The following is a 17,506-nucleotide window of genomic DNA, read 5'->3' on the forward strand; positions in this document are numbered from 1 at the left end:
TTGGACCAAAATCTGCAAAATCCTCGTGACGTAGCCCCTTTTATAGAGGATTTACTGTCATCGTGGTACAGAAGATAAAGGATTTAGGAGGATTTACTCGAAATGTGGCACTTGCCTTTGGATCGTCGGCGTAAGACAGAAACCCTGTTCTCCTCTTCACGAACAATGTTCCCTGGTTAGTTGTAAGCAAACTGTGAACATAAACAGTACAAACACTCAAAATTAGTCCAAAATCGCTTCTTCCACCCCCCCCCCCCCCCTTTCTAGAAAAGGAATTGCTCGTGTTGCCTTGTTCTTACCATGCATTGTCCTTATTTTCTGTAAAATCTATTGTAACAGGCCAATACCGCAAACCTGCGACACGGATCTGAATGAAAATTGAAAAACAAAAACAAAAATCAGCACAAATGTTACAACTTTCAAGACAATATCTTGTAAACGGGAAAGGCGGATTACATTACTCTAGGTTTGTCCTTTAGGGACCGGGTCACGGATTTTAGCAACATCCCCCAGTAAGACATAAGAAAATAGTCACCCAGTTGAGTGAAATAACCGTTTAGAAGGAGTATTTTATCAGCACAGGAAATAAAAGAGAAGGCGCGGATGGTCAAAAGACGAAGAAAATTAAAACGGATTGCGATCTGGGTTTTTAAAAACTCTTTAGCTGAACAGTTTTTCAAGTATACCTCGTTTGTTTGTAACTTTTAATCATAACGCTCGGGAGACACATTTGTTAATAATGAAGCTATGGTTTTGTAATTTAGATCCATAGAGGTTATCTTTTCGCCAATATTAAGTGTCATAGCGATTGTTATAGACTAAACTCAGCCGTAACACAGTCCGTTTAGTCCCTCGTTTCCTCGAGCATGCGTAACCTTTCAAATGCAAAACACTGCTTGTTTGCAAAATTTGTTTCTTGTGACATTCTTCTTGGTCTATGCAACAAGGCAGCTAAACATGTGTTCAACATTTCCCGCTTGTTTTCTCTACCAAAAAGCAGTTACAGTCCGACCTCTATTAAGCGGCCACCCTCGACTAAGAGGCCACTTTCCAAAGTCCCGATTTATTTGTTAGTAAACTGCTGTATTTGATACCTCTATTCAACGGCCACCTCTATTAAGCGGCCGCGGCCACCTTTTTGCTGTCGCAAGTGTATTATGGTTTTTTACCTCCATTAAGCGACCAGCAAACTGTCTTTCCAAGCGAAATGCATGGTGACAGATGATATTTAAATAAATCGCTCGTGAAATATCTTGAGCTAAATTTTTTAACAGACTAACTGTTGATGCAAAAAGGCCTAAGAAACTTGTCAACGATGTTTTGCATATTTTTCTGTACATTATCAACCCGAAGAAATACTGTACATTTCAACTACGTGCCCTCTGTGTTAGAGCTAGAACTATGCATGGGCTGGAAATGCACTTGATATTTTGTTGCAATGAATTTTGGATTTATCTTCATATATGTTAACTTTTTAAAAGCATTTTGCTATATAGAATAAATAAAATCATGTTTACCGCCATTCCTATCCAATTTATATTGTACCTCTTTTAAGCGGCCAACCTCTATTAAGGGCCTGTTTATATGGAGGAGAGTTGTCCCTGGTAGGAGGGTTACCCTCTCCCCCGAGCCATCTTTTGCCGAGCGTTTAGATGAGAAAGTTGTCCCTGTTGACCGAGCCAAAACTTGGCCCTCTCGGTTCAAAAGACTGGCGAGAGTTGTTTTGAAACATCTATTATGGCTGCTTTTTCTAAAATCAGGAACGCTGAATCGTCGACCAAGACCATTTTTTGGACTAATTTACCGCCGACTTCGATTTCAATTTATCTGCACTTTTGTTTTTGCTGATTTTAGCGTTTGCGCATGCTCCGTATGTGTCAACTTGTCCCTTGTAGGCGAGGCAAAAATAACCAAACTGTTTATATGGAGAAAAAGTTGGCTCGCTCCCCAGGGTCACCCTACCTTCAAAGCGAGTGACCCTCCACCCAGGGTCACCCTGCCCCCCGAGTCAACTTTGCAATTTCTCATATAAACGGTTCGCAGCTATTTATAAAGAAACGTATGAAAAGCTCTCTCGCCCGGGGTGGCTCGGTATGGAGGGTAACCCTCCTACCAGGGACAACTCTCCTTCATATAAACAGGCCCTAAGCGGCCACTTTTCAAAGTCCCGAGGGTGGCCGCTTAATAGAGGTCGGACTGTAATATGAAAGTTTCATGCACGTTTTGCAATGAACTTGACTTTACTCCAAAAGTCGACAAGCGTCTCGCCATCGAGATAATTCATGTTATTTAGTCGGAAGCATCACTGCCAAAGAGTGCTGAAATATGTCCAAAGTGGAAGAGGTTCTGGTTACATGTTGATCGACCTACCTTTTTGATGAACTGCAACTCAGGTAGAATACAAGGTGCAGTTAGCTTTAGACTTGTTTCTGGGTAGAACTGTGTTTCCTGCACGATAAAGGACATGAAGTGAAGTTATGTACGTATATACGTATGGAAAATATATTCTCAAACTCATTCATAATTCATCAAGTTTAAACGAAGAAAATCATAACCGTGAAGTAAGTTTGGATACCCGGTCTTAATTATCATTGATTTTTACGATTTTTTTCTCCGTTTACTCCGTAGGTTTTGGTTCGATTGAGAAGACAGTGTTTCATCGGCTATCCAAACACCTCGAATTTCGTTAAAAATACTCCGCTGCGCGTCGTATTTTAAACTCTCTTCTCGGTGTTTGGATATCCCGATGAAACACTGTCTCTTGTGTTTGATACATTACGTAAAACGAATAAGCCTTAGTGGAGACAGGATGTCTAATTCTAGGCGAAAATAAATGGATGACAAAGCTTCCACTTAAATGTCTTTTCACGATGATACATATATTTTAAATTATATCTTAAATTTAAGTTTAAGGCAAAACTAAGTTTCGTATTCTTATTTTTCTCGTTATTAAACTGATATTTAATATGTTGATTCCGTCATGTGCCATTTCTGCGGTGCGGTCTGCTCGTCAAGAGGAAGAAAAACTCCGCCTTAATACGAAATCGGGGACGGGTGGGTAAACTTGGCAAGAAGTGGGAGAGGCAGGATGGTAAAGTAAGACAAGAGGGGGAGGGGGTGGGGAGAGTTGAGAAGGAGCAAGAGAAACAAAGTTAAAGAGTATTTCGAATTTTCTTTCGCGTCACGTCCGATCTTTGCAACTTTTTCTTGCAATTTTTCTGTCCACCCCCCGAGTCTCATAAATTTACGAAAATTACACATCACGAAAAACAGTTAAATGCGGGGAGCAGGGATGGCGCAGTGGTGACAGCGCTCGCCTCCCACCAATGTGGCCTGGGTTCGATTCCCAGATTCCGCGTCATATGTGTGGGTTGACTATGCTGTATGGCGATACACAATGTTCTTTTTAGTATATAGGTTGAGTATGTTGTTGGTTTTCGTCCTTGCTCCGAGGGTTTTTCTCCGGGTTCTCCGGATTTTTGATGTTTTCCTACCTCCACAAAAACCAACAATTCCAAATTCCAATTCGATCTGGAAAACACAGCCACCACAAGCTTATAGCTTTATCCTCACCGTGGCTCAATAAAGGTGATTTATTTATTATTTATTAATGCCTTTCACTAAGTGTTCACCTTTAGCGTGACCTCAAGAGGCACATGACAGGCCTTGTTAGTGTCCACTTCACGGGGAACAAGAACTCGAGGCTCAGCTGCCAGCACGTACAAATGTCTGAACGCCTGCAGATGATACCTAAAACACACACACACAAGTTTCACGGATAATAACGTAGTCCTGGTTTCAGGCAATAGGGAGTTTAAAGGGGACTTGGCACGATATTTTAAATCATTTTTCTGATTACTTCCAAATTGAAGGAAATTTTAAAATAATAGTTGTGTACTTTACAATAAAAATTTGCGATAAGACATTCGCTAAAAACATTATAAACTCCGTTTAAAAATTTTAAAAAGACCACGACGTTTCGACGTTGACTTAACGTCATTATCAAGCAAAGAAAATATGTGATTAAATGTATAAATACTAAAAATAGACAATGGAGATTAATTAATAAAAGTTGTGAAGTGAAAAATGTTCAATGTCAAACAAAGAGTTTAGCACGTATGGAGTCCGCATGCGTATTCAAATTTAGTCGCAGTTTCTTTATAAATAGTAAAGTTTTTATTGTAAAGTGTTTTATTAATAGTTGTGTAATGTAGGAAAACAACAACGGAGTAAACAAAACGCCGAAAATAACCAAGGATGGTTTCGACTGACGAAGATTAAGACGGATTACGACTGACAAACTTGAAAAAAACTGGCATGAGTTGTCCGTGACTGAACTTCTTTAATTAAGCAATGACGACGGCGACGCCGCAGACGACGCCTGGTGAAAAATGAATATATATTCAATTCGAGAATCTTGCGGTTAGTGACATTCTCGTTCACGTTGCCGTCATAGTGTGCTTAAGTTCCCTAATACAGTGGAACCCCGATATAACGATATGCCAAGGGGGCAGTAAAATTATATCGTTATATCGAGGAATCGTTATATCGGGGTTCCGTCCAATACATTTTACTATTGCCGGGACATAACATATTCATCGTTATATCAGGAATATCGTTATATCGAAGATCGTTATACCGGGGTTCCACTGTAGCTGGCAAAAAGAGACTTGGGATTAACGCGCGCAAATGTGTATGACTAGGTTCGTGATCACAATATTGAATTTAGTATGTTGATTGGTCGAACAAGCGTCTAAGACAAGAACGTTTCTGAGCGTCATCTCAAGGATAAAATTGCTAAATTCTTACCTGTTATCAGTACTGGAGATCGGGAATCTCGGATAAAAAGCACATATCAAGGCAGCAATAGACGGACCACTGGTACTCAGGGTGTACCTGTACGGAATACACAAAAAAGGAAAAATTTGTTTACCAACCACCATCTAACAATGCATGATCGCACAAGCTCTGCAAGTGGTGAACACAAGCGAAACTTATCCTGATTTCCATAGCATAAAGCGATTAAAAGTATTGGTAATTCCCAAATGTGGTTAAGGTGACAGACGCAAAAAGGAGAGGGGGAGGGATGGGAAAAATGCGAAAAGGAGAAGGGAGGGGTGCATCCTTTCCTCTCCCCAATACACTTTCCCTCTTTCTTTCCCTCCGCTACCCCTTCTATTTTGACGCCTGCCACGCAGGCTACCAGATGGAATGTTAGCTTATCTCACGTTACACCGTTACCTAGACAGATTTCTGCTTTAGTGAGAGCACTCGCCTCCCACCATTGTCGCCCGGCGTCGTATGTGGATTGAGTTTGTTGTTGGTAAACGTCCTTGCCCCGACGATTTTTCTCCGGGTTCTCCGGTTTCCTTCCCTCCACAAAAACCAACATTTCTCGACTGGGAATACACGGCCCCACAAGCTTTTAGCGCCTAAGTAAAGGTATTTTTTCTCTTTTTTTGTGCTTTCGACCTTGATTGGTCTTTGTAATAACAAAAGTTTTGAAGTAATATTAAGCGTTCCTCGTTTTTTTTTTTTCTGCGATTTTTATTGGCAGAGAATAACAAAAGACGACAATCTGTCTGCGTAGTCACTGTTCCAGACCTCCCTAACATTTCTGCCTGTATGTCCTAACATTTTACCGGAACCACTGCAACACCTGGGTAAAAAGAGCCATGCCCTGTGAAGGCATTTTAAAAGCAGTCTTACCTTCCCCCTCCCAGGAACAAAAGGCCAATTGCCATGTGAACAGCCATGTGACTTCCATACGGAACATCCGGGGAATGTCTCTTGCGTAGCTGGCGAGCGATCCTGAGTACATCAAGGTTACCAGTTCCCGCCATCACCTGCGAACCGATGAAATTTAAAACGATTACAAATTAGGGCATGTTTAAGTGTTTCTTGGCCCCCTCAGCTCTTACTAAATATACCGAAAACTTCCGATAAAAATATCAAGGCCTTTACTGTAGAGCTTTATGTCTTGAAAGTATGTTCATTCGATTACCAAAGAACTTGTTTTAAATAACGCTGAGAGAGCTTTTTTGTTGACCAGATATCATTTTCCTTCCAAACAAACACCAGATAACGTTTGAGACCTTATTTTGAAAAATAACCCCCCTCGACTCCCCCACCCCCTGCCACCCCTCGCTCAAACAATGATATAAAAAGAATACTTATCCCGTCAAAAAACAAGAGCCTTATTATAGTTAACAACTGGGAAGGGTCAAGCAGTTACTGTAAAGACTAGTAGCAAGTTGTATGGTAACATACAGATTTCAAAATGTTGAATATTTCAGACTATGTCCGATGTGCAGCAAGATAATCAATGAATTAGGTTTCCTTATGCTAGCAAGATAATAATAATAATAATAATAATAATAATAATAATAATAATAATAATAATAATAATAATAATAACTTTATTAACGTGTCAAATCTGTAGTAGCTGAGGGGAAAAGTCCCCTCTACTAATTGTGGACACCTAACCTGCCTAACTAAAAAAAACGTAATTAATATATATAAAATAGAAAATATTTAAGTAAGAAAGCAAGTCAAAGGATTGGAGTACTTGTGAGACTGAAAAACCTGATACCAACAGAAACAAAGCTGCAACTATATAAAGCTGCCATTTTACCACACCTAACTTACTGTCACCTCACCTGGCACTTCTGCCAGGCTAGCGATAGGAGAAAGCTTGAACGCGTACAAGAAAGAGGACTTAGGGCAGTATTTAAGGATAAACAATCTTGCTATGAGAAACTACTGACAAAAGCAGACATACCATCGTTGTACAACAGGCGATTACAGGACATTGCCATCTTTATGTATAAAGTTAAACATAAATTGCTGCCCGAGAGACTCAGTAATCTCTTCCAATTAGACAGTGGCTTTTATAATTTTAGAAAACGTGACTTTGTTCAACCCCGATTCTTTTCGGTAGCATTTGGCAAACACTCTCTTCGATACCTATCAACAGCACTGATCCAATTAAATAGATATATCATACCATAGCAAGCGACACGACAATAGTGTCAAGACATGTCTCAACGGTGGGTTTCCCAGCCTGAAAACAAAAAAGAAACAACAATCAACAAACATACAGCGATTGGAGCGAGGCGGCGAGGCAGGGTTGAGATCCTTCACCCTGCTTCTAACTGCCTCGGCAACGCTTTTCTTTGTAAATGGCTAACTGGTCGACGTTTCACTAGTTGGGATTCTTTTATAAATAAAAACATGAATAAAAACAATTTCACTTTCTATTTACTACGTTTGTTAACGTTCATTTACGTACAACGTCTCCAGAAACCACAACTGCTAATTACATGTTAAATATAAAATTTAGCAAATGAAGTTGCTGTCCCCCCTGTTAACTTTACACATTAATCCCTAGTGTGGGTAAAACGACGCATTTCTTCACTATAAGAGAAGTGTCCTGCACAAGAACACAACCTAATGGCCCTGGCCCGGCCTCGAACCCGGAACGCTTCATCCAAAGCCCAACGCACTAAGTATTAGTCCACCGCGACTTCATACTAGGTGGGTAAAAAGCTTAAATTAATAGTAGGCATGTCAGTTACCTGCTCCGCTGCACTGCTGCTTAACATGTCCTTGCAATGTTTAGTGTAATGCATCTGAAAAATCAATCGTAAGCATTAAAAAGGTTCACTGGAAACAAGAGAAATATTTAAAGCTGCGACTTTACCTGCTTGCTACTGATTACAGGCCTTACGTAAGCCCCGGCTGAACGAACAAGCAACATCGTGGTACTTATGTGCATATAGTACTTATGTGTAAGTAAAGTAAATGTGTGGAACTGTAAGTAAGAAAAAGTATGTAACAGTAAATGTAAGTGTATGTAATAGCATTCAATAAAATAAAATAATAAAAATAAATAAAAAACAAAAATAAAAAACATCGTGGAGAGAACATGTTTCATTGTTAAGCTGCCTTTCTCAGTTTTGCATTTAAATGTTTCCAATGTGTGATCGAAATGATAGACTTTAGTTTAACATTTTGCATTACGAACAAATGTTTCATCGTTTAACCACCTCTGCCAACAAAGCTTGCGCAAATCTTAAAAAGCAAAATCACAAAAGGAATTTGTGTGACTTATTTGTTTTACGTGTGCGCGCCAACCATAATTTTTTTCAGCAATGCCAAGCACGCACAAAGTGTTTGTTCAATGTTTGGAAAAACACTGTTTTGCTCGTTGTAACTAAACGCTTTGCAGTTTGATCGTTTAGCCGGGCTTTATATCGCTCTACTTTGAGTTCAGCCTGTTTTACGTTTAAGACAGACATTGAAATTTAATTGCTCTAAAGATGTGAAAACGAATAGCGTAATTGCTGAGCAGATAACATACCAAGCAGTTGAAAGCTTCTTGATTGGCGGAGCCGGCAAATCTCAGTCCCATGGCCATGCAACAGCCGGCGATGATGTTAACCTTCGCCTGGCTAAAAGGAACAAAACGAAAGAGCAACGCATATTGGCTATGGTAACCACACTTTTCAAGCTATCGATCAAACTAAGTCGTCTGTTCTGAAATGTCTGATGGAATCTAAAGGCTGATACACACGAAGGGTTTTGTTCCCGGGTTATGCTGCTGGAGCAAAGCTCCTCCATGTGCTCCAAGGATTTCATACGTATAATTCATCCTCGGGAGCAGAATTTCTACCTTGCAAAATGCTCGACGATTTTAAACCGGTTTAATATTTGGGAGCAAAATCCCGTTGGCAAATTGGGCAAACTTGAAAATGCTCCCTCCTGTGTACTGTACGAGAGGTTTTGCTCCTGGAGCATGCTCTAGAAAAAAGGCCCCTCAAGTGTGCTGACCTTAAAGATGATTTCCATTCCGTACTGCGCAGACTCAGGGTTTGTTTTCATTTTTGTTTTGAATTCGTTGAAACGTTACACTTCGGTGATAGCGTACATGAAGTTTTTTAGTTCGCCATTACGGATCGTTTCGTTCAAGAATTCACGATGAGCTAAAACGTCCGTTTGAAATACCGTCGAGCTTTTTTTACTCGTTATTATTGTTTTGCAAGGATATCTGGCGTTAATAATGAAGAAAAAGGTAAGTTTTGTCCCGGAATTTTTATTTTTGCTTGTAAACATTCTTCTGTTTGTGAGACTCACGAACATTGCAGGCGGAGATTGCGCAGTACGGATTGGAAATCATCTTTAACGGATTGAGGATTCAGTTGGCTCATCACTGACGTCACATCACTCCAGTTTCTGTAACATGAAGCGACTAGGAGCATTGTTACTTCCACTGGATGGGACGCTAGTCCATTGTAGGTACCCACCCTCAGAATTCCGTTAGGTTAGCCCGACAATTCGCCGGTTCCTATTCAAACTCCTGATTAGAGAGAGGCACTGTGAGCGTGTCTTCTTCAAGAACACAACGACCCTGGCCAGGTTTAAACCGCGCCCCTCGATCTAGTTTACGAACAGGCTTCCTAATGGTGAAGAGGGCAAAAAAACTCGGCAAAAAGAGCGAGCAAAAAACAAGCGCGGTCTGGGTAGGAAAATCTCACAGGGGAGCTAGTTCACAGGTTCATCTCGATCCGTAGTTCAAAGCAATGAGCATTTGGTCTCAGCACCTCTGACATAAGGCAGGTCTCCCATAGCTCAATGGTAACTCTTCCGACTCTTCCGACTCTTCCGAAGTCTTTAATAAATGTACTTATAAGACGCCATTACAAGACAGAAAGAATCGAATAAATACCTTAGACTTTCCAAGTCGATGTCGGTATTCACTGCCTCAATCCCTGTTGGACTGGAATCACACCGCTGAACAATCTAACGCAAGTTAAACAAAAAAGTGAAATTCTGAATAAAGGTACTAAGAGAGTTACGTTATTTCACACGCTTGCTCTTAGAGCAGTTTTCATTCGAGTCTAGTAAAACCAAAACCAAAGCAATGACAATGGTCAATCACAAAGGACACAAACAACGCAATAAACCAATGAGAAACCGAAGCGAAGTCACGCGTCACGTTGTCAGCGCCAAGCGCGTGAAAACGCGTGTGAACAAGTCGCGATTAATTTTGCATCCTATTGGTTGAGTAGATGGCGCAAGATTTTTAATCCTATCACAGAGCGTAGTAATGTAAAGCAAAAGCAATTCTAGATTACTTTCGACATTCTGTTGAAAACCACTCTAAACAACAACAACAACCTAAACTTGTATTACCACATTTGGGGTTTAACTCCATAGAACCGTATGTACAAAGAAATAAAATTGGTTTTGAAGTTGGTGACATAGTGATTAATTCCACGTAAGATAGTGATTGAGTTCCCGATACTGAAGAAAGTACGTGGCTTTTTGTTGTGTGATTAGAAGTTACTTAAAGAGACTTTGACATTCGAAAATACCACTTTAAGAAAGTTTTCAGCGAAATACAAAGAAAAGATATAATTGACGAGATTGAGTCTCTTGAGGATAGCGGTATATCACTGTAATTTCGTTACCATAAAATTAAGGGCGTTGATTTCATTCTACAACATGCTTACCAAAACTCGCCGTTTTCAAATTGAAGACGGCTATAACGCTTTTCCCGGCAAAAAATGTCATGCATTCACAACCGCGCTGTTTTACCATTCAGTTGGGAAATCACAAACTCGTAGGCGTGCTCGAATCTAAAGCTCCCTATATTACTGTGGCATGCTTACAAAGCTGTGTCTAAGTTAACAGATACAGTAAACTTACCGCTGGAATGTGACTCTCCACCCAGTCAGTGGAAGGGTATATGCTGTCCCACATGATCAAGCCTCGACTCAGGAGCTAGAGAAATCAAACAGAATATCAACAAACTAGGTTTTTTACATTAACAAAACTACGCAACTTTCTTACAGAGTAGGCGTCAAGATTTCTGGTAAACAAATTGACGGTCTGTTTAATTTTACATTCCACAAGCATTCTGGCTTATTTTGTATCCATTTCCGTTATTTTCTGACTTTCTTAGAAAATTGTGAAATCCAAAAAGGCGGCTCTAACGACGTCATAAAACGTCACAGCCTACAGAAATGACGTCATTTTGTAGAGTAAGTTAAGGGCTTTTCACTCAATGAAATAATTTTGCTGCGCAATAATAGAACGAAAACCTTAGGGGGGTTCTATCCCGCCGTCCCTTGTACCACGGTGGGGGCATGAATTTGCTTGTACGTTCTGGCGACGATAAATAAACCCAAAACCTGAAGCTGCACGTTTCCGGGCATGCGCAGTCCTGGCGTAACGAATCAATCGTGAGAGAATCATTGTATAAATCCAGTGTGTATATATTTATATAAAATTATAAAATTGTAAATGTGAGCATTTGATATTTTTTTAATTAATTACTTATGTTTTGGCAGCCTTACATTTAGGGAAGCACTTTCTTTTGAGGGTTTTCCTTCAGTACATGTAATTTTTTCCTTTTTTGTATTGTTAAATTGTTAAACTATTCAAGTAAAGTGAAGTGAAGTAAGGTGAAATGAAAAAATGTGAAGTATAACAAAGTGCGGACTTCGTGCTTGCTAGGCAGTCAGAAAAACCGAGCAAAATCCTGATTTCGTGGGAGAAATTGAAAAATTGATTTCTTTTACTTTGTGTCCATATAAACCTATTAGGTAGGAAACGAACCTGATGTAATTTGTTTCCACCAAAAGCCCTTTCATTTGGGAAAAAAATAAGAAAATCGGTTTGCGGAGTCATAAATTTGTTAAATTTTTTAACGCGGAATTAGCTATAATAAACACTTCTCGCCTTCGCTAACAAAACCGTACGTAATTGAAATTTAGCAAACCAAGAAAAAAAACGTTCTGCTTAAACCGCAACGTTACTAGAAAAATCAAATAGCAGAGAACTGGAATAAGGCAATGGATTGAGACATCCGGTAACAAGAACATTGGTTGCTTCAAATAGTAATTTTCTTACAGAAAACTTTAGACTTGAACTTAGGAAAACAAAGCCAAGCATTTTCGCTCCTTATATGGCCATTCCTATTGTTTGAAAATTAAAATTTCTGTGGTAATGAAAACAAAGGTTTAAAGACCCTGAGTACCAGAAGAGTAAATGATCCGTTACATAAAAACTCCATAATCAGCGACAGGAATGTCTTGCTCAGTATTTGCATTGACAAAATGCAGAATATTGCTAAGGAAAGTGTAGAGAAGAAAACTGATATAACGAAATAGACTAAAACGACTTTCAGAACGAGACCGCGTTTGAATTCTTGTTGAAACAATATCTGTTTCCAGGTATCTGTATATATAAGTTATGACTTCGTGTATCCTCAGGCTAAAAAACAGAAGTCACCATTTCAATACAATCAATCATCAAAGTCGAACTGTCATCGACAACCAATAATATGACAACATTTCAGCATATCATCCAAGCTCCATCAATTGGGTTTTTAAATAATCGTCCCCATTTACGAGTCGGATCGGACTGTATGTTTGCCAGAGAAAGTCGGGTAGGATAAAGTTGACAATCAGTTGTTTTTCACTTGTTTTGTTGTTCTAAAAAAGGAAACACGAACTACAAACAGACCATTGATTTATTTTCTGCAAGTTTTCATTACTCGAGATAGGACGCCATCAGTAGTAAGCATTAATACAATATCCAAGGTAGGTAAGATCTTAGTATAAACCTCGACAAACGCAGCGCAGATTGCCGTTCATGGGTAAATTTTTGAACTTTCAATTCTTCGCAAATGTAGCATGTTGCAGGAACTTTCTTAGAAGTGTCCTGCTCAGACAAGGTTCATGCTTTTTAACAGAAAGCTCTTCTTTTGTAATGCATAGCTGATGGTGCGAACCTCCCAGGGGTTTCAGGGAACAAGCGAACATGGCCATAAAATAATTGGGAACAAGGAAACAAAAGGAAAACAAAGCTGGGAACACGGGGACAAAAGCTGTGTTTGCGCCATTTTCGGGAATAGGGATCACAAAAATGTTACAAAATACTTTTAGGGAACACAAAGGAAATTTTATTGGGAACAAGGAAACGGGGAACAGGGAACAGGGACCCCCCTCCCCCCGGAGGCCCTAACGGTGTGCGCGGTAAACGTGAGAGTGTGCACGTTTGCCACAAAAAATAATAGCGGAGCTCCTTAGCGGCCCGTAAGGGCCGCAGAGCGGAGCACCATACCCATAAAAAAAAACACATGAAAAAAAAAAAAAACATGAAATAAAATAGGAAACCTATCCATCCGAGTTTTCATGGTCATCATGGCTAGCGGCATGCCTCGCGGGCGCGTACGGCGTCGTACGTACGGTGTTGCGCACATCCGGGATCTTGAAAGGTCTTGACAACTCGCGCAGTACTGGCGCGAAATAATTTTGCAGTGTGAGGTCTCTTGGCAAAGAAATTTTCAAAATTTACTACGTATTTTTAAATCCTATTCAGCTAGTCTGAAAGTTAGAACTTGAGACAAACATATTTATTTTGGCTCCTTGTTATGCCGATGACTACAAACGAGAGCAGGGTAAACTTAACTTCGAGGAAACAGGGTTTAAGCGATTTGCGACGGGAAAGAGATCGCGAGAGATCCAGAAAACCCGGACAGAAAGCAGGCGAAAAAGTATAGCAAAGCGCCTGTCGAACCTGGTAGCAAAGTAGCGAAGAAAAGCGACTAAAATAGCAAGAGAGGTGCCGAGAAAACAGGCAAAGAAATAGCGGAGAACAAGGGAACGGAGATAAAAACGAGCAGACGAGTGTACCTACTGCGGTCAACTGGTGAAGGTGAGTACAAAACTGCAGTGTTTCCGTCATTTAATATCTCTACGTTTTGTCTTAAGCTTACTTTATACGCAAAGTAAGCTTATATTAACGGCACATTTTACTTGCTTTCGCCACTAAGCATTTGCTTGTGACATGAACAATGTTGAAAAATACTATTCGTTAAAATTCAGTTTTACCAGGTTTTACTGATCAAATAGGAGGATTTGATTATGTAAACAAATAATTGTTGGGCCTTCGAGGAACGAATTCACAAAGAATATCATTTCAACACATCTCGAAGAAAATTAAGCTTACGATTTTTAAATGCTTGTGATATGATTATTTTGTTTTACAGTGCTGGAAGAGCAGCTGAGATGAGAATGAAAGTGATGTCAGTTTGCACAAAGCACCTGGAATTTCGTTAACTCCGAGTGAAATAGATCGATTCAGTGTATGCAGTTTATTGATATTCATGATGGAGGTAAAATTACTGTTCATTTAGTCAGAGTAAATAAACTTCAGCTTCATTACTTTGCTCTTTCGTTCCCAAATATATTAAATAATCCACTTGTCATGTAGTTCTGTTCACTATTGAGCGTTCATGTGGATTACACAACTGTCAACAATTTTGAGATTTTGAGGTCTGTTTTGCTGGTTTCATTCAGAATGTCAACAGTAAATGTTATATTTGTCATAAAAAAATCACAATCTTGTTGTGGAATTTGGAAAATGCACACAACAAAGGTTAATGACTACTGGAAAACTGGAATCTTTGTGAGTAAATTCATGCCATTTTAGACACTGTATGCAGCTGTGCATGCAAACTTATTATTAATTAAATGTGTATCTTTAAAAATCTTAGTATTACTGTTAAGAGAAAAGCTTTTAAGATGTGGCAATGTTTTTCCTATGCATGTACATGTATATATAGGGGTAGAGGGGAGGGGGAGTATTTAAAGGCCAAACCTTTTAATTAAGAGGGGGTGTAAGGATTTGCAGTGATGCTTTGAGTTTATTAAAATATTTACAGTAGAACCCTGCTAACTCGAACTCTGAAGGGAAACGAAAATGAGTTCGAGTTAGCGGGGTTTTTCGAGTTAGCGGGGTTGATTGAATATTTTATTTGCCAAGTTAATAATTGATAGTTTACTGATTTTTAAGCACTTCAGTATACAGTACTGTGCAAATTGAACTTATCTTGCCAGAAACTCTAAAGCGACCACACATTCTTTTGTTAAGAGTGGAAAATGACTGTCAAATACATGATCTGTTCATTGCTATAATCAATGGGCAACCGTTGCGAGTTGCAAGTTCCGGAATTCGAGTTATCAGGGTAAAAAGTTTGACCCAAATTTTGTTCAAGGGAAACAAAATTTAGTTCGAGTTAGCGGGGTTTTCGAGTTATCCGAGTTCGAGTTAACCGAGTAAAAATGACTGAAAAGTGGGGTCAAATCCAAGGGAAATGGAAGTGAGTTCGAGTTAGCAAGCTTGTTCGAGTTATCCGAGTTCGAGTTACCGGGGTTTTTTTCTGTAGTTGACTTCGCAGTTATCAGTAAAAAAAATAGTCTGTGCTGATACATCTCTGTTAAATATATAAGGTATCCTTTCGCATCCAGTGGTTTTGCTTCACTTTATACAAGCTTGCGTTAAGTGTTTTGTTTTATAAATTATTGATATTCATGCCAATTAATCAATTTTAATTTAATCTGTGGCATTTGACTTTTTTCAGGGTTAACATGAGTTTCAGAATTTGCAGAGCCACAGACACAAAAACAGAATGTGGACAAGGACATCAAAAGAAAACAGGAAGGATTAAGTTTATCCAGCTTGATGTTTGGGTGTCTTCATGATGCCATTTTCAAGAGACTAGTAAATTACATGTAAATTGAAATCAAGAAAAGCTGCAAATGAGCAAAGTTTATATTTTAAATGTTAACGTATTTACAGTGTACTTCAGAAAACAACTTCTTGATTGACCTGTCTCTTTCACATCTTTTTAGATGTAACAAGGGCATTATGAAGTGATCTTTTTAAGAATATGCAGCCAAAACAGTAACAGCAGAAATGAATGGGAGTTTAAAATTGCTATTTTCAATGTTTTGGCTGGTAAGAAACCACATGTGACCAAGCTAAAATCTCTTTGGCCGGTTAACATGACCTGTAAGTGTCCAAATATTTTGAGCCCTCGACTACACAGGACTTACATGTAGTTGTCTAATTACTGTATATCATAAGATCTTTGGTTGACCTTGGGGGAGGTAGTGGAGTTAAAAAGCAATGTAATTTGAATTTCGATTGGTAATGCTGAAACTGGTGGTACTGTAATTCTAAAGTATAGACGTTAAAATCGTGATTGCAAGCAATATGCAATACCAATTTCATTCATATGTGTTGTATGCTGCGTACAATTTATAAGAACAGCTATAATGTTAAAATTAGTGAAATATTCTAAAGCCAGATAAAATTTGCAGTATCCATTAGGTACCATGAAGCAACCAAATTGTGACTCATTTGCTTACTTTGTGAACTCCATGACGAATGGGCAACATGACTCCACAAAAATGTGTACAATAAAGCATACAAATTTTTAAAAGAGCAGTCAAAGTATTGATGCTATATTTTTTTCTTGCATAGTTTTATACACAAGCAAACATGATTCTATTTTTTCTGCGTAATCAAAGAACAAAACTGAGTTTGAGACTCACAAACAATATTCTATCTTCCCAGAATTTTTTTTTTTTTATTTCTGTAAGTGAAGTGAAACCCCTTAAGAGGAAGGGGACTCAAAAAGACATGTAAAAGTAAAAAAGGTGCTATCATCCTTTTTTTTTGGGGGGGGGGGGTGGGGGGGTGGGATGGGGTTACAGAATGTCCCTTCTTTGCTTCCAGTTAGTTTCAATCCGGTTTGTTGTAGTTAGGTTCACCCCTGTTTGCTTGCAGTTAGCTTTATTCATCCGGTGTGCTTGGGATTAGCTTTCACTCTAGTTTGCTTGTGGTTTGCTTTCACTCCGGTTTGCTTGGCATTAGCTTATGGCAATATGCTGTAAACCCTTTGCTACATGTATGACCTCTGCCATTTCCATTCAAAATTAAAATATAGGCAAATAGTGAAAATAAAAACAAATGAATGAATGAAAAAAAGAAAATTAACCATATTCTTAATGTAGATGTATATTATTTCCTTTATACTCTAAATGTTAAGTGATTTGCTAATTTACCACGTGATATGCCTATCTACCCCAACATGCAGCCCTACTACCCACTCCTTATCTACACGAAGGTTACATAATTACCCGTTTTGCAGCATAATTTCCCATCCAGACTTCTGGATCATAATGCTGTCGGTGGAATTAAAACGTTTTGATTGATTTTGTTTGTTGTCGGCTTATTTGGTGTTGCTGTATACGGTACTCCCATATAAGGGCTATACGGGTATGTGCTGCTCAACAGGGTATGCCTTTTGCCTCTCTGACTCTGAAACAGGGTATACAAATCACCCTTTTACATACATACATACATACATACTTTATTTAACGTGGAAAAAGTACACACTTAGCTGTTTGACTGTGAAACACTATCAAGTTTAGCTATGAAACTCCGCTCCTCTCATTGGTTTTTCTCCAAGCCACAGACAAAGTCAAGTGAGCGCTTTGTGATCTACGCTAATGTTTTTATATCTATCTTCATATATTTTTCATTGTGGATATTGTCTGGAACAGGGTACCTATTTTGCACTGTTTGTCTGGAACAGGGTCGCAAATTGAGCCGTTTTTCTCCGGAACAGGTCCAGAGTCTCAGCGAC

At 39.1% G+C, this 17,506-nt stretch overlaps 1 protein-coding gene and 1 long non-coding RNA gene across 2 annotated transcripts in view; one reads left to right on the forward strand and one right to left on the reverse strand.

Annotated features, from left to right (window-relative positions):
* LOC144636240 (anaphase-promoting complex subunit 1-like) overlaps positions 1 to 17,506 on the reverse strand; it is a 72,991-nt gene that overhangs the window by 5,657 nt on the left and 49,828 nt on the right. The window contains exons 43-53 of the mRNA XM_078495399.1: positions 10,711 to 10,785; positions 9,728 to 9,801; positions 8,363 to 8,453; positions 7,578 to 7,631; positions 7,007 to 7,063; positions 5,710 to 5,846; positions 4,810 to 4,896; positions 3,633 to 3,750; positions 2,371 to 2,448; positions 300 to 367; positions 116 to 191 (exon numbers count right to left, since the gene is read on the reverse strand). Coding sequence (XP_078351525.1) covers positions 116 to 191; positions 300 to 367; positions 2,371 to 2,448; positions 3,633 to 3,750; positions 4,810 to 4,896; positions 5,710 to 5,846; positions 7,007 to 7,063; positions 7,578 to 7,631; positions 8,363 to 8,453; positions 9,728 to 9,801; positions 10,711 to 10,785 — 915 coding nt within the window. The remainder of the gene's footprint in view (positions 1 to 115; positions 192 to 299; positions 368 to 2,370; positions 2,449 to 3,632; positions 3,751 to 4,809; positions 4,897 to 5,709; positions 5,847 to 7,006; positions 7,064 to 7,577; positions 7,632 to 8,362; positions 8,454 to 9,727; positions 9,802 to 10,710; positions 10,786 to 17,506) is intronic.
* On the forward strand, positions 13,824 to 16,302 carry LOC144635877 (uncharacterized). Its single transcript, XR_013567434.1, has 2 exons — positions 13,824 to 14,185; positions 15,434 to 16,302. It is a non-coding gene; the product is annotated as an uncharacterized LOC144635877 (long non-coding RNA).

Source organism: Oculina patagonica, chromosome 13 (genome assembly GCF_052425735.1).
Source record: "Oculina patagonica isolate OP01 chromosome 13, crgOcupat, whole genome shotgun sequence".
Taxonomy (NCBI): Eukaryota; Metazoa; Cnidaria; class Anthozoa; order Scleractinia; family Oculinidae; genus Oculina; species Oculina patagonica.